This window comes from Polypterus senegalus, chromosome 7 (genome assembly GCF_016835505.1).
Source record: "Polypterus senegalus isolate Bchr_013 chromosome 7, ASM1683550v1, whole genome shotgun sequence".
NCBI classification, from domain to species: Eukaryota; Metazoa; Chordata; class Cladistia; order Polypteriformes; family Polypteridae; genus Polypterus; species Polypterus senegalus.
The window spans coordinates 160274756-160301554 of record NC_053160.1 but is presented as its reverse complement, the minus strand read 5'-3'; the positions used below and the strand labels follow the sequence as shown (position 1 = coordinate 160301554).

At 35.9% G+C, this 26799-nt stretch overlaps 1 protein-coding gene across 1 annotated transcript in view; it reads left to right on the top strand.

Annotated features, from left to right (window-relative positions):
* Positions 1 to 2914: 2914 nt before the first annotated feature.
* Positions 2915 to 26799, top strand: part of LOC120532082 (hippocampus abundant transcript-like protein 1) — a 43746-nt gene continuing 19861 nt past the window's right edge. The window contains exons 1-5 of the mRNA XM_039757987.1: positions 2915 to 2954; positions 15285 to 15304; positions 15400 to 15495; positions 20865 to 20927; positions 26135 to 26262. Coding sequence (XP_039613921.1) covers positions 2915 to 2954; positions 15285 to 15304; positions 15400 to 15495; positions 20865 to 20927; positions 26135 to 26262 — 347 coding nt within the window. The remainder of the gene's footprint in view (positions 2955 to 15284; positions 15305 to 15399; positions 15496 to 20864; positions 20928 to 26134; positions 26263 to 26799) is intronic.

Sequence of the window (26799 nt, the reverse complement as noted above, 5' to 3'; positions counted from 1 at the left end):
TTGCGCTCCGGGGAAGGTAGTGTTCTGTGCATGTCCGCTCCCCCTGTCCTTCCATTTACTAATTCAGCATTAAATACTTTGTGTGAAAGCAACAGGCTATTGCCAGGCTCTGTAATGAATTATGTATGCACAGGGAGTGACACAGAAACACAAAATTTTGGCTTTAACAGTCCTGTCTTAGTGTCCATAAGCAGTTCATGTTCATTTTGAATCCTGTTCAATGAATGCATAATAATATACATGTTCATGCAACAGTGAAACAAATCCCATATGGGCTGAGCATTTTAGAAATATATGAGATTAGAGCAGATGGAATTGGCAGTGTGAATATAGCAATTACAAATACTTTTTATCATTAAAAGAAATTAAAGTACTTTCAATTTTAAAAACAAACAAATCACCTTTTGCTATTTAAATAGCCAAGCTAATTTTTGTATTTTGTTGTCACAAGTGAATTTAGCTTTTGTTCAAGCTGAATTTTTCTTTGTTAACACTTAGTTCTATAATGCACACAGAAGCCAATAAACAGCAGTTATTTGTATATTTTGATTTCTCATAAAATTCAAAGAGCTTTCTAAGCACTAGTAACACTGGCCTTTCATGATATCAGCAGTTCTAGGGGCACCAATACCCCTCTTGGCATTCAGAAGCCAGTACATATGCAATGTAGTGGGAAACTTTCCAGATCCCTCCTGTTCATTTCCACATTGTTCACTTTGCACAGTCCTATAACCAGAGCATTGTTAGGCATTCTGCAGCCCATTGTGAGGATGGAAAACATCTCCAGTGTCACTATCAGCCGAACAACCATAATAATATATGAAGTACTGTGCTTTCTTTCCAAGAATGCTTAGTCCAATATATAATCGGGGGAGCTATTTGTGATCCACTTGAATGTGAATGAGAGTGTTTTTATTGTACAATTTGTTTTACTTAGCATTACAAGCACAGTTCTTGAGTCTTAAACTGGCTTCAATCTCCGACTAACTCACATAATTAAACTTGTAAAATGATTTGTCCAAAACCAGTCCATTCTCTAAATCTGAAATAGTTTGAAACATTGCAAATTAGTTCAGACTTATGGTTTATGTAGATTTTAATTCCAGAATTTATGAAGATGTTAAGCAATGCCCTAAGTTATCCCTATGGAAAAAAGTACCCAAGAGCATGGATTTCCAAACTTAATCTTTCCATTTTAGCAATACATTATTGTTGATTTTTGTGCACAATAAATTGGCTTTAATCGCCAGAATTTTAGACTGGTTGATTAATTTTTGATTTATCATGTCCACAGTCTTGTTTACTAGCACACAGAGACAGATAGACAGAAATTGGTCAGGTATTATTCAGAGATGCCTTAAAATGTATTGAAAACTCAGCTGAAATTTTGACCTAGTTGGAATACTGAATGCTCTCTATATGTTATATCTAGTTTTTTTTTTTTTTATAAGGTTTCTAAACTCTTTTCGGACTCACAAAGGGATGACATGCCGAAGAGTGTCCTGAAGTGCAATCGGCGCGTCTGTGGAAGACGGCCTATCCATTGCCAGGACAACGCAGGCGCCCAGCACTGTAGCGGCTCGCAGCGCAAGCAAATCTGAGCCAACCTTGTTCGGGCTCTAAGTGCCTATCGTCAATGGGTGATGCAAGGAATATTGTAAATGTAGAGAGCAGGATTACTTGGCCACTAACCTGGCCACGACCCTGACTGATTGCTGTGTCTGTGTATAGGAGAGTGGTAGATCCCACTACAATAAATAACCCTGCTGTCCCTGTTTCAAGCTGGTTTTGCTAAAGTACTGAGATTTACTTACACTCCAGACTCGTGTTTTGGAGTGTAAGACAGGGACTCGCACGTCACAATTTGTGGTGCAAAATCTACTGGGGTGATTTAGCTCAAACTTGGCAGACTTCTGTCATTTTACAATACTATTAACTGTGCCAAGTTCATTCAGACTGAGTGATTCATTATTAAGTTATCGTGTCCACAGACTTGCATACAGACAGGCGAAACTTCCTTATTCATTTTAGCCATAAATAAGATGTGAGCCATTGAGGAAGTAGGTTGCAGATTTCAGATTGAATCAATAATATCTTTCCTAAATTAGTGCTTGTCTTAGCTGTATGATACTGTGTTTCTATATTACTTGAAGCCAAGTTATTTTGTACATCTTTGCAGATATTCATTAAACATTGACTCATATTAAAACATTTTGTACTTGTTCAAATTGGAGTTCATTTTAATTGTTCAGTTCCTTTAAATGGTATTTTGGTCATGATCAGCACTGTCAATAACTGGGGTCAGTGTGGAAAAAATGTCAAAAATTAAACAATTTTGCCCATTCAAACACAAGCGCTATGGCAAAAAATGTGCCCAAAAATTGATTTGTAATAATAGTAATGATTTAATAGGTATACGTTTTGTACTGCAATTTGGCTTTGACATTCCAATACCATCTAATTTTGAGTTTTTTTTTATATCCTCTCCCTATTTGGCCCTTGGTATGCTGACCATGTAAATGTTCCTATGAGCAGAAGCCGTTGTACAACTAGTTACTGCAAAACCTGCAACATGAAGGGCACCATCACCTCCACCAAAACAAAATCTCGTAACAATTATTGGGTCTATCTACCAGCCATTGAAATGCATTTTTAAAAAATATCTTGAATGTATTGCAAGGTGTACTGAGTTTTTCATCATGGTATTGCTAAAGCGGCTCGTGATTTTGTGAAGGATAGAGTGAAATTTAAAAAAAAAAAAAAGTGTAGCACCGATTGAATAAGTATCACATATTTGCACACCGTGAATGATGGTTAATCAACTTAATCTCATTGATAATGGTTTATGAATAGTTTAAAACTTCACTTGATGTTATTTTGGGGAAATTAGAAGAACAAAAACATGCAAACGAAAATGGGAAATTTAATTTTATGTCAGCGTCTTAAAGATAATGGTAAGTGTGGATTTGTATATGAACGATGTGACACTATCACTTTAAGATCACTATCCTTAGTGATATGTGCTTCTGCTTAATTGGTGAATCGGTGCTGGCTCTGGCCCATCATGATTCTTTGTTGGATTAAGCTGTTTTTGTAAAATGTAGTTATGTTTAGAGGTGGCAGTTGAGGCAAAGAGAGGAAAGGACAAAAATGTATCCTTCGTTTATTTGATGGTGGTGATGGAGTGAGTGAATGGGTAAGAAGCTGCACTTGAGGTGAATACCTGCTATCAGATCCATTTGAGAAGCAGAGAGTTTACTTACCTCGGCAGTGACTTTCATGTCTGCTGACTCTTCCTATGAAGTCCGTATACGGATTGGGAGAGCACATGGTCATGAGGTCACTGGAAAAGGGTTTATGGCGCTCCCGATATTGTTGCAAAAGGGCGAAGGTCCAAGTCTTTAGAGTCCTGGTGCTTTCTGTCTTGCTGGTTGCAAGGTATGGATGCTATCCAGTATCCTGAGATGAAGACTGGACTCTTTTGGTACTGTGTTTCTTGGGTTTGACTTTGTTTCGAATGAGTGGCTGCTCATGGAGTCCTGAATGAGGCACATTACCTGCATTATGAGGGAGTGTCAGTTACGGCACTATGGCCATGCGGCGTGATTCCCCAAGGGTGATCTGGCTTGCGGGATCCTCATTGTTGAGGACCTGAGTGGCTGGACCAGGCCAAGGGGATGCCCATGTAACTCCTGGCTGCGGCAGATAGAGGGTAATTTCCTTAGGGTGGGACTGGACCTTCAGTCTGCCTGGGGGGTTGCCAACCGGGACCCTGAGCTGTTTCGTGGTATGGGTGCGGAAACACACTGTAACAGTGCATGGTCCCCATCCTGACCTGACCAGAGTTAACAAGTATTTCCACAGAAAGAGACGAGTCTGTGTGTACTTTTAATCAGTAATACATTTGTTTTTTAATTTTTTAATACTTTTTTATTAAATGTATATGCAAACACATTATACCAATATCTATCTAACTCATTAGAATTTTTAAATATACCATAATACAAATTTTTTGGTAATACCTTCTATTCTTGTTGCATTATTAATCAGTATTTTTCCAAGATTAAGAAACATTGGCAATTATAGATTGCAGCAACTTTATCAAACCTTTTTGGCTGAAGGCTTGTTCTCTTTGAAATGAAACTGACAAAACGTTCTTTAGCTCTAAATAAAATGCTTTGCAGCATTCTTCTCCATTACCTGCAACTATAAATTAGATAAAGTAGGGTAGAGAATGTTCCATAATAATCCTTGCTATGGAGCATAATGGCACAGTAGTTTAACCTGCTGCCACATTTTGCTCCACGAAACTGGGATCATATCCTATTCTAATCACTGTCTGTGTTTAATGTACAATTTAGAAAAGAGTAAAGAGTACAACAGATAAGCTTGTAAGGGTTTTCCGTTAATTCAAATGAAGTTACTGTAAGTAAACATTCTTATTCTTCATGGTGCTAAAGAGTGGCAGCATGTTTCATGTTGGTTAGGCATGCAAGGAAGAATTTCACATTACTCTGTACATGTAACAGTACGACTACTACTACATAGACCAGGAGCTGTGTAATTTAACAAGATTTGACATTGTTGGATGTCAAACAAACACATGGACCGTTGAACTTCCTAGAACCTGCCCACCTACACTTGTGTCACAACAGCTTTGTCCATACCTTTTTCCCATTATAATGGTTGTTTTTCAACATTCTACCGTGGTGTGGGTTAAACTGCAATTTTTACATGCTTGAAAATAGCTGAGATCTTATGATTGTAAATCTCTGTTTCAGTACAGTAAACTGTTTATTGTAATAGAAATGTATGCCATCAGTAGTCTGGTTGTAACAAAATATTGTGTGGGTTGTGAGCAGATTAATGTATTCAACTGTATACAGTGGTCTAATTGACAGTACTTGGTAGGGAGTATTTATTGCATTTTTAACTCCTAGGCTTGTCTTTCAAATGTCACCTATTGTTTTAAGATGGAATTTACATAATATGTGATATTTGTAAAATTTGATAATTACATTAGTGGATTGTACAGCTGGCTATTATTTGAACAAAGAAAAGTCTATCATTGAGTTAAATTTAATAGCTGACAACTTTTATGCTCATTGTTTGCTGCAAATCAGGGTGTGTTTAAATACAATCTTTAAATAGAACACATTCAGGCATGCATGAGTTAGTTAGTGTATGTACATACTGTATGTAAATGATGTATTAGTATGTGTTTATGAAAAATACTAATTCAAATTTTTTGCTAAGTCATTCTTGTAAGTATGGATTGTTATAGCTGGGTCTAGGTTAAATAATTGTAATCTAATTGTTCGTGTATGTTTGGCAGATACTTCAAAATCTGACAAAATATAAAACTGGTACAAAAATTTTAATATTTCTTATTTTTATTTGGGGTATATTGTATATTGATTTGTTCTGAATTTCATGATGGACAGTAAGTGAGGATTGAACTGCCAACTTTAATATTTAAAATGCATTGCCACAATCACTATGCCGTACTGCCTTTAGGCTTACATTTTCATCTTTGAGGGAAAATTGTTGTGGGTCCTCTTGTTCTTCTTTACTGCCAGTTACAGTATGTGATCTTGGACTGTGGTTTTTTTAATACACAAATTACCAAGCTTCACAACAACTGGACTAACTGTAGTTTGGTGCCTTACAATTTTTTAAAAGTCTGTTGTGCCCTCTCATTTTTCAAGAAGTTAAACTTTGTATGCTTGTTAATACTTACTAGCACATTTTTGTTCTAGCAAAGTACATAAATACTTTCAAAATATATATAAACATTAGTTTGATGCTGGTGCATCAGGTAGCAGGGCTGCCCCATATTACTTTAGTTTGATTCCTTGATTGGGAGTTCTCTTCATGCTCATGTGGAGATGTCCTGCTCTCTTCTAGAGACATGTTGTCCAGCTAACAGGACATTAGTTTGGTCGGTTTGAGTTTGATTGTGCCTTTGTGATCCAAGTAGGTAAAAGCAGATAAAGACAGTTGACAGACAGATCACAGTTAGTTAAGATAAAAGAAATTTACAATTGGTGACACTGACATAAATGCATGCAAACTGAGGCATAAATGTACATCAATAAAACATTTACCTTTTCTTTGTGATTCATAGCGTTAAATGCTGACAGATGTCTGCAGTATCTTCAGGCATTTTAATATTTCAGAACAGTACTCACAAATGGCTGACTGTTTTCATTTCATAATACTTTCATGCAGTGTGAAAAGTAAAAGTTTCACATTGCATTACAGCAAGCAATATTGTATAATTATTTTTGAGCTGCATATAATTAATAAAAATAATGTTTCAATGTTTCCTTTGGTAAACATGATTGACATGATTGAGTTTTTTGTTTTTTTTAGTTTTTGAGGATATGATGCTTTTTAGTAATATCAAAATAAAAATTATTTTTAAAGGTGGTTGCCCTTATAACTAAAATATTTTAACACTGAGTGGAACATGCTTCCATGTCCCTGATTTTGCCATGGTAGTCTTTGGCTCTCAGCTGCTATGTAAAGAAATGTAAGGATACTTGAATAGTAAAGTAATAAAAAATGCAACAGATTTGGCTAAAGTAGTGTTATATCATCAACTTTACATTTCAGTAATTATTTTTATATTTATCAGTCCAGTCTTCTATTTTTCTGCCCCTGCTTTATGTATTGTAATATCATAGGGATAGGAGTCAATTCTGGTTATACAGTACTTTTTTTTTTCTGTTACAGGGCATTCTTGGAGGGGATGTGGGGTTGGGGGATTTGACTTTCACAGAGGTGTGAAATTTTTGTCAAAGCAGTTTGCTCTTTAGCCAATATGTTAGTTCTCAATAGAAAGTTCTTCAGTAAGACTCCATACTAGACTGGTTTCATTTCACACCTACCTGCTGCATAGAGATAACTTCCTACCATATGCACACTGCCTATTTCACTGCTGCTTCCCTGCCACTTCCATGTTAGAAAGATTTGTCTAACTGTGGACAAAGCAGGAGAAGAGAATAATTTCTTACCACCTTCTTTTACCAAATACAATAAAAATGTAAAAAAACACAATTAAAAAGCAAATGTCATATAAGCCTGGGAGGACTCCCTTTTGAAACAACAGGGGCAACCTTCTCTACTCCATGTATACAGTTAGACAGTAGCTGTTCTTTTCCACATAAATGCAATTTTTCTGACTGTGCATGTGAAGGTGCAGTGAACAAAATGCTTAAAAATGCAGAGAAAATATATTTCCCAATCCTGAAAAATAGCACATGTACAGCATAACAGTAAGCGTCAAGTTTCTACTATCATGTCTACATTGGAAAATAAAAATCTGTTTTGCTGCAGAGCAGATGTGCATTTATATCCACTGGAGAAGCACCCACTAGTAGTCCTGCAATACTTATTTTTAATTCATTAATGTAAAAAAAGGCAAAGTAAATCCACTGCGATTCAATGTTTTATGATAATAAATTGGATAAACTTCCAAGAAACTCGGTACTGTAACTCTACACTCTCAGCTATAGCAATTGCTGTTTCATACCAGTCCCTCCTTCCCCTTGGAGCTAAAATGCTTTTTTTAGCCACATAGCACACCTCCAGGCTTATTAACCAAGCTTTTAGAGGCAATTCTTACAAAATTCTAACTTTACATGAATGTACTTACGTAATTCCTAAAAGCTGTTCTCCTTGGAGACCTGCTGCATATATAGTAAGTAAAACATGAACACGTTACTCTACCTTATAAAATACAGGACACCTCTAGACACTACATGCCATCAAAAAGACATGCAGAATTTTCTCCACCAAGCTTTAGCTGGATGAGGTACTAAGAATGCTTCTTTGTATGACAGATTAGAAGTACTGTAATGTCATTTGGTTTTTTGGGATGGATGAATATGGCCGTAATGTGATGAGACTACCTTTGTAAAATGTTAACTGTATTTGCTGAAGAAGAAGCATGGTTTAATTTCACCTATAATGCTCAGTACTGTTGAAAACATTCTACTGTAAGTTTTTAAATATACAGTAATCCCTCACTATATCGCGCTTCGACTTTCGCGGCCTTACTCTATCGCGGATTTTATATGTAAGCATAACTAAATATATAACGCAGATTTTTCGCTGCTTCGCGGGTTCTGCAGACAATGTGTCTTTTTAGTTCCTATACATGCTTCCTCAGTTGGTTTGCCTAGTTGATTTCATACAAGGGACACTATTGGCGGATGACTGAGAAGCTAACCAATCAGAGCACGCAGTTAAGTTCCTGTGTGCTGAATGCAGTGTTAACCAGGAAGTCTCGTCTTGCTCATTCAGCATCAACGTATTTCGCTGTGTAAAGAGTTAACTTTTATGCTCTTTTGTGTTTATCTTTGTGCATAGTCAAGCCCTTCATTATGGCTCCAAAATGATCTGCTCGAAAAGGTAAACGTTTTGCATTTGTTGAAGGAAGGGAATATCTACAGGGAAAATCTATCGCTGTAGGACACCATTACAGCATCAATGAGGCTAAGATTCTTTTTATTTAAAAAATAGGAAAGGAATATAAGATCTATGGCCGCAGTGTCTTTTTAACCAGGGTCCAAAACGAGTTGTAAGTGGATGTAATAAGGCAGTAGTCTGGATGGAATCTGCTTTAGGGATTTGGATTGAAGACTACCAGAAGAAGAACAACGGCAGTGCTACACAATCGCCTGAAGTGGCTCCTTTAAGGGCTGTAACGCTCTCCTTTGTTGTGCAGTAAAATTAAACTCATTGTTATCGGACAAGTCATCGTGTCATTGTTGCTGAGTAACCATAATTCATTTTCTACTTACAGTACTTACTACATGTACGTACGTTTAGTGTCACTGTACACACATTTACTTCATACTATTTTTCTTGCATTGTACGTATTTATTGCTGGTGGCCTGTCTATCGTAATGGCTGTAACATATGTGATATCGGAGACACTCGATATCTTTAAAATAATATTTAGGTTTTACTATATATAAACAGTGTGTTTATATACATAATTTCATTGAACCTTACCTAATATCTAAGAGAATACAAAGGGATTATGCTGTATAACTGTGCAGGGAATATTTATAAACAGTGGGAGAGTTTATAAGGGCTTAAAATACATAAAAATAACCATACAAACATATAGTTTCTACTTCGCGGATTTTCACCTATCGCGGGGGGTTCTGGAATGCAACCCCCGCGATCGAGGAGGGATTACTGTATCATTATCAGTATAATGGACATTTTCAGAGATTACCCAGGGTAGCTGGTTGCCCCATAAATGTTTTAATCTTTTATATCCTGGATGTCCTCTGGTTCAAGACACAATCTTTTCCATTTGTCCAGAAACTGTTGGTGTTTGAATACATAACATTTTTTACGATATAACCTTTTTTTAAGGTGCACTTTTAATTGGTACTTAGAATAGTCCACTATAAAACACAGTGCAGGAATGAGTTGACAAGAATTTTATGCAATAAATTTTACTGATTCTTTCCTTTTGCTTCTATTAATGGTGTACACATCACTACCTTACTCTCCCTTGTCAATCTCATTTCTTGCTGACGTTCACTGCTGTAGAGCTGCTTACCTATGATAACAGCCTTAATTATGAGGCTGCCTAAAACTGGAACAAAACTGTCATCTGGTCCTATTTCAATTACTTCATGGCACCGTTAGTCATAATGGTTAGGCTCGCTTCCATGCTCCTTAACAGTAGTTATGTGCCTCCCTAATATGTTCTCACCAGTCTTCTGCTGCAAAGCAAAGTATTGTCACCATTATTTCTTTTACACGTGTAGATACTTCAACATATTGCAAACATCCTAGCTAAGGGAATATTTTTTTAACTGATGAAATTATTCAGAGTTGAAACCGTTCTGCAGTAGTTTGTGCTCTTGTCTGAATGCTTCAGCACTGAGGGGTCAGTTTCCTACCTGGCCAGAGTGGGGTTTCTCTGGGTAATCCTTCTTGTTTCCAAATTCCAAATATGTTTATGCTAGATTAATCATAAGCCTTGTTTAATTTACTGGTATAGCGCTTGTCCCCACCTCTAATATGATGAGGCTTACATAAGATGTGGCACGTTATGGTCACAAATTGGATTAATTTGGTTTGAGAACGTCATGCTATGCTATGCTATTCTCAACTTTAAAAAGACCCAGCATGAGTAAATGCCAAGTTGCATATGACAATGTGTACTTTGGATGACTCACACCCCATTTGAGGTTGATGCTTGCCTTTCCAGGTCCCTGCAGCCCTGGAATAAACAAACTGGGTTTAGTAATTGAACTAAAGGGAATTATTCAGTGATTTAAAGCTCAGTTGTATTGAAGAGAAGACAGCTGCAATATAGTATAGCTCACATGACTGGAATAATACAATATATACACACAGCTTATTTTAAAATTTCAGTATTGCTAATTGTGTTATTTAATAAGGTTAGATTGATTAACAAATTAATTATTGCTTATGTTGCTAGGTTTAGAATATCCTGCATAATAAAAGGCTATTCAAAATGAAAGAGCATATTTCAAAAGTTTATTTCAAACAAACTATATAAGTAAGAAACACATTCTGCACATCATTGGACAGAGGAAAGTTCAAAGCCTGGTCCTATGGCCCTTGAGGTTGCATGTACTCAACATGAGCACCATGTTTGTTGCACTACACATCAAAACAGTAGACCATTTCTTGGCCACACATGAGTCAACTGGTTCGTAGTTACTGAATTCACAGCTTCCTCAATCTTGAAGATTAGTGGGCATAGGTGGAACAAACACTCTTTCTTTAATGTACCCCCATAGATAAAAATTGCAGTGGAGACCTGGGAGGCCATAGATGATGAGCATGATCTTGTTGTCCACCGCTTCCAATCCATCGTCTTGGAATGGTGTCGTTCAAGTAACACCAGATCTTGTGGTATTGTCGCCAATTTACTATAAATGAGAAACAGCACTCGGTGGCGTTCACTGGTACTTTTAGGAAGGCTTTTAAACTTTGAACTTTCCTCTATCCAGTGATGTACGGAATATGTTTCTGTCTTATACAGTTTGTTTGAAATAAATTTCTGAAATCCGCTCCTTCATTTTGAACAGCCTGGTGTAATGTATCATGCAGGTCCTTTCAAAATAGCAAATGTTTGTTCTAGTGCAATACTTCATATGACTTTTCAAAATAAAATTAAATCTTAAGCTTCAAGTTTTAATGAGATTTGGAAAAATGAGGGACCATTGAATGTTTTAATTAGTTATTCTAATGATTGAATGAAAACATTGAATTATTATCATGATGTGGTTATTTGTAAGTTGTATTATTTGTTTCATTTAGTGCCTATTTTATATAATAATGAAAGTGAACAATTTAAGTATATCACGGAAAATGAAAACTTTGAACTATAGAACACTGAAACGAACACACAGTTAGTCAGACTGTAGTGTGTCCCATGAGAGTGGCACAGTGGTGTAGCGCTTTTGCCTTACAGCTCTCTGGTCTTTGGTTCGGGTCCTAGCCTGATCACTGTCTTTGTGTAAACTGCATGTTGTCCCTGTGTCTAGTTAGGTTTTTCTTCCATTTCCCAAAACTGCACAGGCTTCATTAATTGTCAATTTTACATTATTTTACTGCAGCCAGTCCTCCAAGGAGAGGCACCAACTTCCAAAGACAATAAACCGGTTAAAAAAATCTACCCTTATCTCACCCATTTTACTGTATGCAGTATTATATTTGTGCCTAATGACTGAGGAGGTCACTGGATTAAGCAGAGTTTATAATAATGTCCCGATTCTAGGACTTTTGTAGCCTTGGCATGGCATATCAACATTACCTTAGGCATAATCACAGTTCATTTATATTGCTGTTGTGAAGGGATGTTGTTTCATCCTGAATTGATTCTACAGACTCCACTCACTGGTACCAGCCTGTTGGATTTAAATATCTTTATCTAATGATGTGATGAAACATTTACAATATACAGTACAGGCCAAAAGTTTGGACACACTTCCTCTTTCAATGTGTTTTCTTTATTTTCATGACCATTTACATTGGTAGATTCTCACTGAAGGCATCAAAACTATGAATGAACACGTGTGGAGTTATGTACTTAACAAAAAAAGGTGAAATAACTGAAAACATGTTTTATATTCTGGTTTCTTCAAAATGGCCACCCTTTGCTCTGATTAATGCTTTGCACACTCTTGGCATTCTCTCGATGAGCTTCAACAGGTAGTCACCTGAAATGGTTTTCACTTCACAGGTGTGCCTTATCAGGGTTATTTAGTGGAATTTCTTGCTTTATCAATGGGGTTGGGACCAGCAGTTGTGTTGTGCAGAAGTCAGGTTAGTTGGACGATCATTTATTTTTCAACAGGACAATGACCCCAAACACACCTCCAAGCTGTGTAAGGGCTATTTGACCAAGAAGGAGAGTGATGGAGTGCTGCAAATGGTCATGAAAATAAAGAAAACACATTGAATGAGGAGGTGTGTCCAAACTTTTGGCCTGTACTGTACATAAAAAATAATTTAACCATACAAAATGTCACATTAGCATGTATTCTCATAAACCTATAACAACTCACATATCACTAATACTTTGGTTTTTCAAAGACAACATCCAAAAGCTCAATTTTATACAGTTTCACTAATACTTTGGTTTTTCAAAGACAACATCCAAAAGCTCAATTTTATACAGTTATTAAGTCTGAGCTATACAGATGCATTTATTAACTATTGGAAAGTTTGTAAAAGTGTCAAAAAATACCCTTTTTGATGTTAATATTAGTAATTTATTCATACAAATGTGCAATTTCTTAAACTGCCAGAAAATGAAAATGTGACCTTTGTAATTAGTTTGAATGTGTAATTTGTATTTTTTCAGCATACTGGCTTAATTTTTCTTTTCCTTCATCTAAAATCCCTGATTCACACTCATGTATTTATTAACTGATTTTGCATAAAAAGCCACATGAAAATACTGTCTGAATTTTTTTTGAGTGAGTGCAGAGTGAATCAAATGCATGGTATGTTTTGAACAGAGAATTTATTGAAGATTAAGTATTTTGCATAAGTATGAAATATTGTCAGTAAAACGTAAAGGATTTTATACAATTTAGATGTGATTTTTGTGTCTGCTTATACTTTCGACAACTAATAAACCAGATTAGGAATTCGTCACAGATGGTGAGGAACCAGGAAACAATATAAACTGTAGTACTGTTATATCAGAAATTACAAAACGTCTGCATGCTTTACAGTTTTAGTTAAGGTTTTTTCAACATTTTATCATTCTGCATTATGCTTGAAATATTTGTGAATTTAATTTGAATTGGCCATGACACTATTATACCTGAACACTGAGTCAACAATTTTGATTTGTCTCGCTCTAACTGGATATTTAAAGTTGACCATAAAACTCCAGAAAGTTCATTTTTTGGCAATATTTTTAGCTTTCTTTGTTTAAAACTTAGTAGGTATAGTGTGAAAAGTATCCCTTTATCATTGTTTCCTTGAAATTGAAGAGAAAGAATTTAATTGTTGTGGAAGTTTAGGGGAACATTTGTAGTATAAATCTCATCATATATACAAATCACATTTCTCCCTGTTATTAATATTGTATATCTGTTGCATTCCATACTTTTAAGATATGCTGCGTTGAACCAAAGCTCCCAATAGAACCAGAGCTGCTGCATAAAAATCTCAGTAGTTCTTGTGACACCTCTTGATAAAGGCAGTCTAAGTGCTCTGGGCATCTTGATGCGAATGGCAGTATAAGCACATCACTGTGGTTCTAAAACCAAATTGTTTCACTTTAGGCAACACAATTCACAAATGCAAGAGGACCATGAACATTTTGAAGTGTCAAGTGTGACACTGCTACTCTGCACAACATCTGGAATTCCAAAAATGACTGGAATTGTAACATTTGCAGCACTGCTCCATAACAAGATATTATTTTAGAAAAAAAGATGTGTGTGTATTATGCCACATTTCAGTTTGTTTCTTTGGCCTCAATGTTGAAAATATAACATTATTACAGTCAGAAGGTAGAGGTAGACAAATGTTATTTTTAAAATTATCTGTAAACATAGAAAAGTTACCAGTCTACACAAGATACATATTTTCATAATAAACGTTTTAAAAGAAAAAAAATATATAAACTACATGCTAATCTTAATTTTCAAATAAATATCTAGGTTAAATATACTTTTCAAATCTCAGGGGATGGATATTTTCCAAAAACAGTACCATTTCAGAAACAGCAGATATAATTTTTTTTTCCCAACCAGAGATGACACACTACAGTAATATCTGGAATACAGGAGCACTACATCTAAATTACCGTAAAGATTAAAAAAGCAGAGGCTGAGTTTTTTTTTTTTTTTTGCGTTATTTACCAATTTACTGATCACTGATAAGAGTCATTTGCAGTGAACATCGGCCGATTTAAGTTGGCAACCGATCAATCAGAGCATCACTAATTTTCAGTTTTTGCCCAAAAAAACACGGCCAATGTTTTTTAAAAAAAAAAAAAATAAATACAAAATCAAGTTTTAGGAAAATTGTCAGTGTTGGTAAATATGTTACAAAGTCCTGTGATAAAATTATTTTAGTTTGTATGTGATTTAAGAAAATGTCCTTGATTTACAAGGGTTTGCTGCTTTAATTTTAAATGTTAACCATACCTCATTGTAATCAGGTAGGATTTTTTTTTTTTACTTATTCAGTCAACATTACATTTTAAGTATTGGTGTTCACGTTTTCATTTCATTCAAGTCTTTGTAAGTACTTAGTGTTATGTCAGCTTTGTACATTTTGTTTAACCCCAAATAATGAATCTAAGTCACAATTTTCTAGAAGAAGAGAGTCAACACACATGTCCCAGTGTTGCTATTGACAAGAAATGGCAATCAGAGTCAAATTTGTGCACACATGCTTAGGCTTAAAATCATACAATTGTACCTATTAATACAGGATTTCACAAATTCTGCATCTGTTTACAGCAGGTACTGTGAAAATGGTTTGAATTTTAAAGTTAACAATTGTTAAATCCTTCCCAACACAGCTATAGCAGATTTGTCATAGGGGATCCTTTAAGTGAATTGTAAATACTTTTCCTCTCTGTTAGTTTGACTGTAATTTGTATCTTGTATTTCACCAACAAAATCCTGCCTTCCTGCACATCACAAACTTATCTACTCTCCATTTATTCTATGAATAAAAATGTTTTTTATTTATGGAAAACAGAATATTTTAAAGGTTTTTGAAAATTTGTGTTAAATCTTTCCTAGCTGTTGTCGTGGAAATAATGGTGAGATGTGTTAATGCTTAATTTTCCTCAGTAGTACAATGGATATGACTGTCTTACTGAATTATTTATTTACCTATTTTTTTATTATTTTACAGCAACAGGGAGTTGGAAGTGCTAGTGTTACCCATGCGGTGATTGTTATTTTTCTAGAATTCTTTGCATGGGGCTTGCTAACAACACCAATGTTAACTGTAAGTATATAAAACTTTTTTTTTTATTTTCAAAGTTTATGCAGTGAATCCATTTACGAAACTCATGTTATATGTGTGGAGTTTATATATTATCCTTGTGTCTACATGAGTTTTCTTTAATTAATAAATTTATGCATTCTCTAAACTCATATTGTCTGCATGGAGTTTGCAGGTTTTCACTGGATCTGTGTAGGCATTCCTCTGGATATTCTGTTTTCCTATCATCCTCCACACACACACACATACACATTGTCTTAATCAGAGATTATAAATGGACCCTTATGGGAGTATGTGTGAGTATATAGTGCATGTGGTAGACTGGTTCCCCATCTTAGGTTGTTTCCTGTCTTGAACCCTCTATTGCCAGAGTAATCTTCAGCTCCCTTTGACACTGATATAGATTAACTACTAGCGTCAAAGGGATCTATGGCTTATTTGGACTGCATGGAGTGCAAATTCAGAAAGCAGCTATGGCAAAGGCACCGTTACATTGCAAAACAAACACCCTGTCATGGCACTTGGTAATTTTGGATCACAAAGTAATCTAACATGCACTTATTTGGGATGTGGGAAGATACAGAAGTTATTAAAGAAAAATAAAGCAAACATTTCAACAATGTGCACAATTTACATGGACAAGCAGTAGTCTTGAGATTAAAAGCCAGATCAAGAGGCCCCTTGATTTATGTTAAAATAACAATAATCACTGAACAATTATGCTGTTTGAATTAAGTAATCTATTAGCAAAAAAGACAAGTTCCATAGGTTTTTGCATGACACTTTTATTGTTAATTTGTAAACTTAAGGTTTTGTTATGCACGTTTAGAAATGTATCTGCTTTTTTTCAAATGAGGTGAGGAATGCTGTCTGGGTAATTTGTTGTAACATGAAAATGTAAAATGCCTGCATTATGACCTGCCTTGAAAATACATGTGTAGTTTTGGCCTTTCTTCAACAGCTGATTGACCACTCTCATTTATTGAGAAGAAGACTTAGTTGCTGGTAATTTTTATTTTGCTGTTGCTGCTGATGCGAATCACAATAATATATTATTCGTTTTAATTTAACATTAAAACTGTGGGGGTGGGGTTGATGTAGCCTATGCCAGCTAGCATGGGGCAGAAGGCAAGAACAAACCTTGGAGAAGGGTGCCAGTCCATCACAGTATTTCCTTAAAGTGTTCCTATTTATTTTAAATAGAAAAGTTTTAATAGGTTCATAGGGTTAATATTATCATATGTAAAGTGTACAGTGATATTCTTGCTGGCGTGTGCTGTTAACATACAACACATTGACACTCTCTGGTGTTATGATCATTGAGTATTACTGCCTTACCTTGAAACATATGTTTTCTTTTTCTAAATTGTCTACCTTACTTCAAAGTTAAAGTAATAATAAAACTCCATATAATATTGTGTTGTTTGGCTGTAGTGAGAATCAGGAAATAATTCTAGATGAAAGAAACAAATTCAAAAATGGAGTAGAGGTTACAATACTAAAAGCAGAAATAAAAACAAAAACTTGCAAATATTGACCAACAGTAATTTATTTTCTAAGGTTGAAATTTTAAACTTTAAATGACGGACACTTGAATTTTGAAAACATGAAGAAAAGTACAAGACAATTACTATTTTATAATTGATTATTATTTATAAATTCTCTGTTGAAATCATGTTATTATTAATAAACTGTTCTTGTTTTGTTGTATAATCCCTAAGTTGTAATTGTCATTTGCTACATAAAAAATACTTTACCTAATATTTAAATTTGATCACCTACAAGGTGAAGGATGAATGTTACATGGAATTTGGGTGATAGGCATGTTCAATAAAGTCCACTCACGACCTTGCTGAGTTTGATGAGCTGATTTAAAAATGTAAAATTGGTTTTGTCATCTTCACCTTCAGAAGTAATATTGGCTGTGGAACCTTTGTGCTTCATCAGAATTTATGTGTTGCCAATTCTTGGGCTTCTCTGTGGGTGGACTCATTACTGGGTGATAGGGCTTACATAATATATCAGGTTGCAGAGAGGTAAACTTCAAATATTGTTTGTACATAAACCTTTTATAACTATTCTGAGTGTTTAGCTTTTTTGTGGACAGTAGACTTGGTGATTTTATGGGTACTGTCTACTAAATCTGGATGTCTTACCAAGAAAGTGCTCATTGTTTTGGGAATCTAGTTTGGATAGCTCTGCACCACTTCCATGACTTCGCCCTGAATAATGACTGGTCTCAGAGGCTTTTTGTCATGCCAGAAGTCCACCAGCAACTCTTTTGTCTTTCTGATGTTGAGTTACAGGTTGTTGTCCATGCACAAGACCAAGTCCTCCATGACTTTCCTGTTCTCTGACTCATCTCCATTGTTAATGCAGCATATGATGGATGAGTCATCTGAAAATTTCTGCGGATGGGCAAGTGCTAGTATTATGCTGGAAGTCTGTGTTGTATAGAGGGTGAACAGGAAGGGAGACTGGGCAGTTTGCTGAGGTGCTCCAGTTTTACACACCACCATTTCTGACACACAGTCCTTCACCTTCACAATCTGCTGTCTGTTGGTCAGGAAGTCCATGACCCAGGAGACTGTGGGAGCATCAAGATTCAAAGCCTTGAGGTTTTTCCTCAGTTGATGTGCTGGTTTTGTCCAAGTGGGAGTAGGCTCTATGGAGCATGTACAGTGCATCTGGAAAGTATTCACAGCGCATCACTTTTTCCACATTTTGTTATGTTACAGCCTTATTCCAAAATGGATTAAATTATTTTTTTTCCTCAGAATTCTACACACAACACCCCATAATGACAACGTGAAAAAAGTTTACTTGAGGTTTTTGCAAATTTATTAAAAATAAAAAAACTGAGAAATCACATGTACATAAGTTTCACAGCCTTTGCTCAATACTTTGTCGATGCACCTTTGGCAGCAATTACAGCCTTAAGTGTTTTTGAATATGATGCCACAAGCTTGGCACACCTATTCTTGGCCAGTTTCGACCATTCCTCTTTGCAGCACCTCTCAAGCTCCATCAGGTTGGATGGGAAGCTTTGGTGCACAGCCATTTTAAGATCTCTCCAGAGATGTTCAATTGGATTTAAGTCTGGGCTCTGGCTGGGCCACTCAAGGACATTCACAGAGTTGTCTTGAAGCCACTCCTTTGATATCTTGGCTGTGTGCTTAGGGTCGTTTCCCTGCTGAAAGATGAACTGTCACCCCAGTCTGAGGTCAAGAGCGCTCTGGAGCAGTTTTTCATCCAGGATGTCTCAGTACATTGCTGCAGTCATCTTTCCCTTTATCCTGACTAGTCTCCCAGTTTCTGCTGCTAAAAAATATCCCCACAACATGATGCTGCCACCACCATGCTTCAGTGTAGGAATGGTATTGGCCTGGTGATGAGCGGTGCCTGGTTTCCTCCAAACGTGACACCTGGCATTCACACCAAAGAGTTCAATCTTTGTCTCATCAGACCAGAGAATTTTGTTTTTCATGGCCTGAGAGTCCTTCAGATGCCTTTTGGCAAACTCCAGGCAGGCTGCCATGTGCCTTTTACTAAGGAGTGGCTTCTGTCTGGCCACTCTACCATACAGGCCTGATTGGTGGATTGCTGCAGAGATGGTTGTCCTTCTGGAAGGTTCTCCTCTCTCCACAGAGGACCTCTGGAGCTCTGACAGAGTGACCATCGGGTTCTTGGTCACCTCCCTGACTAAGGCCCTTCCCCACTGATCGCTCAGCTTAGATGGCCAGCCAGCTCTAGGAAGAGTCCTGGTGGTTTCAGACTTCTTCCACTTAAGGATGATGGAGGCCACTGAATTTTTTCTGTAACCTTCCCCAGATTTGTGCCTCGAGACAATCCTGCCTCGGAGGTCTATAGACAATTTCTTTGACTTCATACTTGGTTTGTGCTCTGACATGAACTGTCAACTATTGGACCTTATATAGACAAGTGTGTGCCTTTCCAAATCATGTCCAATCAACTGAATTACCACAGGTGGACTCCAATTAGGCTGCAGAAACATCTCAAGGATGATCTGGGGAAACAGGATGCACCTGAGCTCAATTTTGAGCTTCATGGCAAAGGCTGTGAATACTTATGTACATGTGCTTTCTCAATTTTTTTATTTTTAATAAATTTGCAAAACCTCAAGTAAACTTTTTCACGTTGTCATTATGGGGTGTTGTGTGTAGAATTCTGAGGAAAAAAATGAATTTAATCCATTTTGGAATAAGGCTGTAACATAAAATGTGGAAAAAGTGATGCGTTGTGAATACTTTCCGGATGCACTGTAAATTAGTGCGTCCTCCACACCTATATTTGCCTGATAGTCAAACTGCAGAGGATTCAGGTGTTCTGAAACCAGGGGTCGTAGCTTTTCTAGGTCCAGCCTCTCAAAGACGCACACAATATATTACATTATTAAGTGTTCACTTATAGCACCTTGGAAATTCCCAGATAATAATCACAGGCATTAGTTACTGGTAGCAGCCAACTGTGGTGTGAGCCATGTTTCCTGTTTGTGGATTACTTTCATTTTTCCAGATATTTTTATTTAACAGCCTTTCAGCAAAAAATAGCATATGTTCTGCAAATTGTCAAGTCATCCAGTCATAAACTCGCATATGGATTATGCGACACAAGTAACAATAGATTTTTTTTTTTCATGGACATTTTTGATATTGAGTGCTTTTCCAGCATTGTTTCCCATAGTCTCCTATTCTTTCACAAATGTTGTTAGTTCTGTTCTCATTGAAAGCATGAGATTATTTTTTTTTATTTGGCCATCACTAAAAACCACATGTGATAAATAACATATAAAAAAAAACTTTTGGGTGGCATGTTCTTTTAAATCTATATTGTAGAAAATATCCACCCTGAAGGCTTTTATTTAGCACTGTTTTTCTTTTTGCCTCTGTATCAGCAAGTGTTTGTGGGGCTGCTAAAACTGATAAACAGTAAATATTTTTTGAAATGTCACTTAAAGTTGTGCTTAGTTCTTTAAAGGTATATTAGGCCTGAAGTGGCCTCCATAACCCAAGCTTACTGATTTTGAAGTGGCAGCCTTGTGTAAGCAGGATTTTGGTAGAACCAGCCATACAATATACTACATTACATGAAGCATACTGAATATACACCTGTACTGGGAAGAAAAACAACATAAAATGAAGGGTTTTGGTTGTTTAACTTATATGAGTCATGTATTTGTGGCACCTGAGCCACAAATAAATGATGAGGTGGTAACAGATCAAGTCTAAACACTTTTATTACATCATATGTGAAAACTAATTTTCAAAATTAACATCAAATTCTGATTTTAGGAAGCAGCTTGTTGTGTTTATTTACTGTTAATTTGCAAATATATGTACTTTACATTGCAGGTCCTGCATGAAACCTTCCCTCAACATACATTTTTAATGAATGGGTTAATTCAAGGCGTAAAGGTAAGCAAGATTATTGGTTTTGCCTTCATATTTGTCTTACTGCAAAACATTTAATTAAGCCTGTAATTTAGAACTCTAAATGTCTGTCAATTTTACTTTATGAACTGAAGTCAACATAGCTGAAGTTTTGTGTTTTATTAGCTTCACATTTTATTCCCTTCCCTCGTATGAAACAAACCACATTTTTTTGTAGTTGGTGTTTGTTATCAGTATGATAATTGCTTGGAATTTCTGAAATGATGGGGTGGACATACCCTTTCATTTAAAAGACATTGAAATGCTGTTTCTTTCATGAGGGATTGGCCATACTTACAGTACAATTTAAATATCTAAAGAATTTGCCAGTACTTATGTTACATAATGTTCAACTTAATTATTTTAAGTTTAGTATATTTGTAAATAGTAGTTACTATGTCAGAAAATAGTTTTGGAAAAAACAGACACATTTACTGCATCTGCAGTCTTATTCACTAATAATCACTGTTCATTATCTTAGTTTGAACAGCAAAATTCTCAACATCAAACCTATAAATGTGTTTGATCATATTGTGCAAATGATTTGCTTTCCTCAAGATTAAACTTAATGTCCTGTTATTTGTTTTATAAGACATATTGTCATTTTATGTGTGCAAGAAACTTAGACAGTGACATATGATAGTCTATAGCTAGTTTAGTCACTTTCCACAAGGTTGTTTTCAAAGGTTAGTTATTTGAAATAGAGTTAGTAGATTTTACATATTCTGAAATAAGTGAGCCAAAGAGGGAATTGGTAAGCCTGTTACCATTAGGCACAGCCAGTAGGTTTCTGCTTCATAGAAGCCATTCTCCATCCGTTAAGGAAGTGATGCACTGAGGTTGGCAGTGAAACAATGAAACAGGGTGTATTTGGGATTATCTGGTGAAAAACTCTGAAAATGGAAAAAAAAAGCAATATATCCTATATCTTTAGGTTCTTGCTACTTAATATTTGGTGCTCAGTAATAGTAATGTTTATGTCTGCAGCATGACTTCATGATCTTTATGCAAAAATAAATACATGATAGGCATAATTCTTGATCTGTGGTATTCACCATCTTATTTTCATGTACATAATGTTGATGCTCGTGGATTTCTTATGATTGTCTGCCCTTTTACATGTGTGAAAGTCCAGAGACCTTATGTATAATGCTGTGCGTAGAATTCACACAAAAACATGGCATGCGGACAAAACTGAAAATGTGTGTATGCAAAGTTCCATGCACTTTCCCTTTATTAATCTCAATCAACATAAATTTTAATGCTCATGAACATGCCTAAAGCCTAACCCCGACTCCTCCCTGAATTTCACTTATTTGATTATGCAAATCTATATAACTAGTCCCTTCCATTCAGTGTTTTGTTAAGACAATGACAAAAGCACATGGAAAAAAGAATTTCAGCAAATGCGAACTGGAGGCAAGGAAAAAGGTACTATTTGTTGGCTTAAGCAGTGGTATAAGCAAGAAAAGGAAAGTGATGGAGTGATAAAGCATGGCAGAGACCTCAAAAGTTCAAGTTCAGAAAGTCACACGGTGCCTAAAATAAAAAAAGAAGTGGTCAGATATCAAAGTCAACGTGAAAAGGCGTGTTTATTCTGTTTCAGACAATATTACAAAAACTGACCCCCGTGCCGAGGGCATGAGTCCAGGTGGTGATGGTGCTGTTGTTCCCACTGCGTACACAGCTCTGCCTCGGATATCCCTGGGCAGCCCATCTGGCTGTGTGCTGACAGATGTTGTTCTGGAGTCACAAAATTCAATAGTGAATGCTGTAAGAGTTGTGGACAACTAAGGAATATTGGTTATGGTATGGTTAAAAAATAAATGCTGCATCTGAATTACCTGCTTTTACATTCTGCTAATTACATTCAAACAAAGTTGTAATGCTCTCCGATTTGGCTGATCATTTGCTGGGTCAGGTTCATCATAACGCATCTTTTCAGTACAGGTAAGCCATGATTGTGTGCCATATTATGCAGCACGCTACATGCTTGCACCAAGTTACATACTTAACTGTGGACTATAGAGCAGCACATTAATAGGTGAATTTGAGGTGAATTTACATGGCTCTTTGAGGTGACTCGATATCCTTGAAAGGGCTGCTTGCCTTTTGCTACACTAGTTGGAAAAAGCACCTGTAACTGTGTGGAGTTGCCGGTTTTATAGTCTCTCCTGCTATAGATGATGTATGGCCAGCCCATTCTTTTGATGATTCATCCCTGGTTGGTGTAACTTGTCCAATACTGTTGCAATAGCAATGTGCATGCAGCTGACTGCTCTGATTACATTTGGGAAACTAGATGTTGCTGCAAATTGTGCTTTGATGTTTCCCAGTTCAACCACAGAGTAAGGAAATCTTGCGTATCTGGGTGACAAGTGGGTAATACCATGCCATACTTCTGGCATGGTGCGACTTAGTGATGATTGTGAAATACCTGATCAAGGCCGCAAGTTCACTTTAAAAAGCTCCTTTGGCTACAAACCCAAGAATGGACAGAACTTACAAAGCAGGCAGAGCAGAATTCCTTAAAGTCTGCCTTTGTAAAATCGGCCCCATTTCAGCACACAGCTCTATGAAGATAGCTCTTGAAAATCTAAATCATCTTAGAAGCCAGTCATCTTTATCTATAAATGTGAGCTCTCTTCTAATTCTTCCATTTGAGATGTCTTCTAACAACATCAAAATAGCTGTGTTATTTGGAATAGTTTAGCCATTCCATACACCATTATATTATTATAGAATTATTACAATCATTTCCCTTAAATTTGCAAACGATATGCAGTTAATTTTGCTGTATTTGATAAAGCTCATATCATGGATGCTAATATGAAAAGAAGGGAAACGACACAGAAACATTTACACTGCTTTGATGCTGGGTGCTGCCCATTTGCAAAACCAAGCAGATAAGTGTGTATGCGCAAATGAAAATGTGCATGGCTTTACGCCAAGTTTAGTTTTTATACATCTTGAAGGGAGTGTGGAAACAGGCATATGCAACATTTTTGAACGTATGCATCATTTATATATTAGACCCCAGATCCTAGTAGATTTCCTTGATAGTTATACCAGCACGTTTTTCAGGTTTTTTATGTTAAAAAAAAAAAAAAACTTACTAAATGCCATTTTTTAACAGAATGTTGTAAAATGTCTGCCTTTGTGAACATTTTGAAAGATTGGTTGTAAGTAAAAATACATTCTGAAATAATAATACTAATAATAAATCGACTCTTTAAGCAGCCCACGTGTCATGCATTCAAGGGATTGTGTAACAATAGTTCACTAGGGCTTGGAAATAGAACTTTTCTAACTTAATCATTAAATCCAACTTTGGTCTCCCTCCATTTCCCACTTTCAAAATTTTTCTGTGGATCTATAAATAGTTGTTCCTATAAGGAATCCTCACTTAGCCATTCTAGTGGAAAGGTAGACTTTACCAATTTCTCAAAATGCATATTCAATCCTGAGTCAAATCCCTACATTTTTTTCACTGCCCACTTTGGAATCAATCTACCTTTCAATATAAGTCAATATGTGTCATGATGTGAAAGGCCACAGTGGTTTTGTGTGGAAATTATCAAGTGACAGAGTCTCCTTGGAGCTTCCATATAGTGTTGGACTTTGGTTCACAGTTTATTGAATTGCTTCTTTTCCAGTTAATAAGTCAACAATTGCTGGGAGAACATTATAAGATGTGATTTGTCCATCTTGGATTCTTAACACTTGCTCATATTGTGGTGCATTTATATTAGAATTTAATGTAGTGTGCCACAAATACGTTAACTAGAATGGTCTTGTAATTGGTGCTAAAATGGAAGTATACCCTCTTTTCTAACAAGTGGAAATAAAAGATCTTACCAAGTGGTTACCACATTCCATTCAATTTCCACACCTCAATAAACCACACTCGATATGCTACATATATTAATGAGCTGAGTCTCTGCACATGGAGTAACTCTGCTGAATCAGGTGAAACCTTTGGTAGGATTTATTCCGAAGACTTTATGTAACTAAATAATAAAACACATTAGGACAGAGTAGAGGAGATTGAGAATATCCAGGAAAGTTTTAGGCTTCAGATAAGCTCACAACCAAGAATTGGAAATATTTTATCAATAAGTCATTATTAGAGCTATTTATTAACACTGTTTCATACCCTTTAACTTAAAAGAAACATGGTTTTCATGTGTACCACTGAATGAAAAATGGCCAGAGTCTGTTGTGGTTTTTTAGTTCATGACTAAAATGCCCAATTCCATGTGGTTGTGTTCGGAACAGCAACACCACTGCATATGAATAATGACAGCCTTAGCTGCACAAGATAAGTACATGAAAGTTATTTCATTCAATTACATTCAATAATGCATCCAAACAAAACGAAACCTAATTTGTTTTATAATTATGTAAAATAGTACAATATTATTGTCTGACATGTAACATCTATGGCAGGGAAAGAAACCAACCATTAATAATTAAAACAGATGCACACTTGTAAGGTTATAAATGTGGCCTTAGAGTCTGTAAAGGGACTTTACAAAAAACAACTTAATCAATGCATGCAAATTGTCTAGAACACTTTATTGTTTTGGGAAACAATTTGGGAAAATCAGTCTAGACTCAAATGAACATTAAAAAGGAAAGAGGTGTTCCCTGGGAGTTTTGTAAAAGGGCACATGGAGTTAATTGTTCCTTTTTGTCACCTTCTGTGCCATTCCTTTTCAGTGGGATGCGTTGGAGTTTTGCATTCAGGAAGACACCTAATAATTAACTAGAACTAAAGTACTAGGCTTCCTAGTGCATTTTGTGTTTTTGTGTTTTTTTTTTTTTGGCAGTGGTTTTATATATTCACCATATGAAAATAAATAAAGCATGTAACACTGTAAATCACATTTGCTAATTCTGATCTTCAGATCTATAACATCAAAATCTGGTTTCTCTGATTGAAGGCAAAGACGTTTTTATTAGTCTGAAAGTCTTACTCGCTATCTTAAAAAGAGGAATTTTATGTTTCCATAAAAAAGTAACAACAAAATGTGTTAATAGAAAGGATAATGTCATATTCTTGCCTGTGAAATGATGTAATATGTACCTTTGTGATATTCATATTCCAACAATTACAATCAATGCTTTACATTTCGATAAGGTTTTGTCTCTGTTTGTGCTTAGGGTGTAACTTGTATTCTCTTTTGCAGGGTTTTCTATCATTTATGAGTGCCCCCTTGATTGGTGCCCTTTCCGATGTGTGGGGAAGAAAGTCATTCCTTCTTGTTACTGTGTTCTTTACCTGTGTCCCAATTCCACTAATGAGGATAAGTCCCTGGTAAGAGGCATGGCCTACAGCCTAGTTCTTTCAGTTTAATAACAAGGCAGTAAAATGCATGATTGTTGAATTAAGTGTTTTTCATGTTCAATAACTCTCTAATTCCTGTATGAGGATCAGCATACTTGCATAACTCAAGAAAACTGAGTGCTTTCACAATGCTGAGATGCCTAAAATATCCAGAAAAGTTAAAAGTAGTTCTAAACATGTGAAATGTCTGTAGCTGAGTTGAGTTAGAATGTTTTACTTTACTGTTTATAACATATTCATGTGGCATAGCATGGAAATAGGAAAAGGTTATTTAAGCAATGTTTACATATTCAAGTACAGTCGGTATCTAAGTGAGGTTTGTTATGTTGTATGTTTTCCATAGTTCCTCTTAATCCCTCTTGATTTTTCTTGCATTTGAATAAAAAGGTGTGGATAAAGTTGTTTTCCAGTAGATGATTCATAATAATTTTCTGTTGTTAAGACAACTTCTGTTTTCTGTGATTTGGAATAAGATATTAATTCTTTTACTTTAGACATAAAATAAGC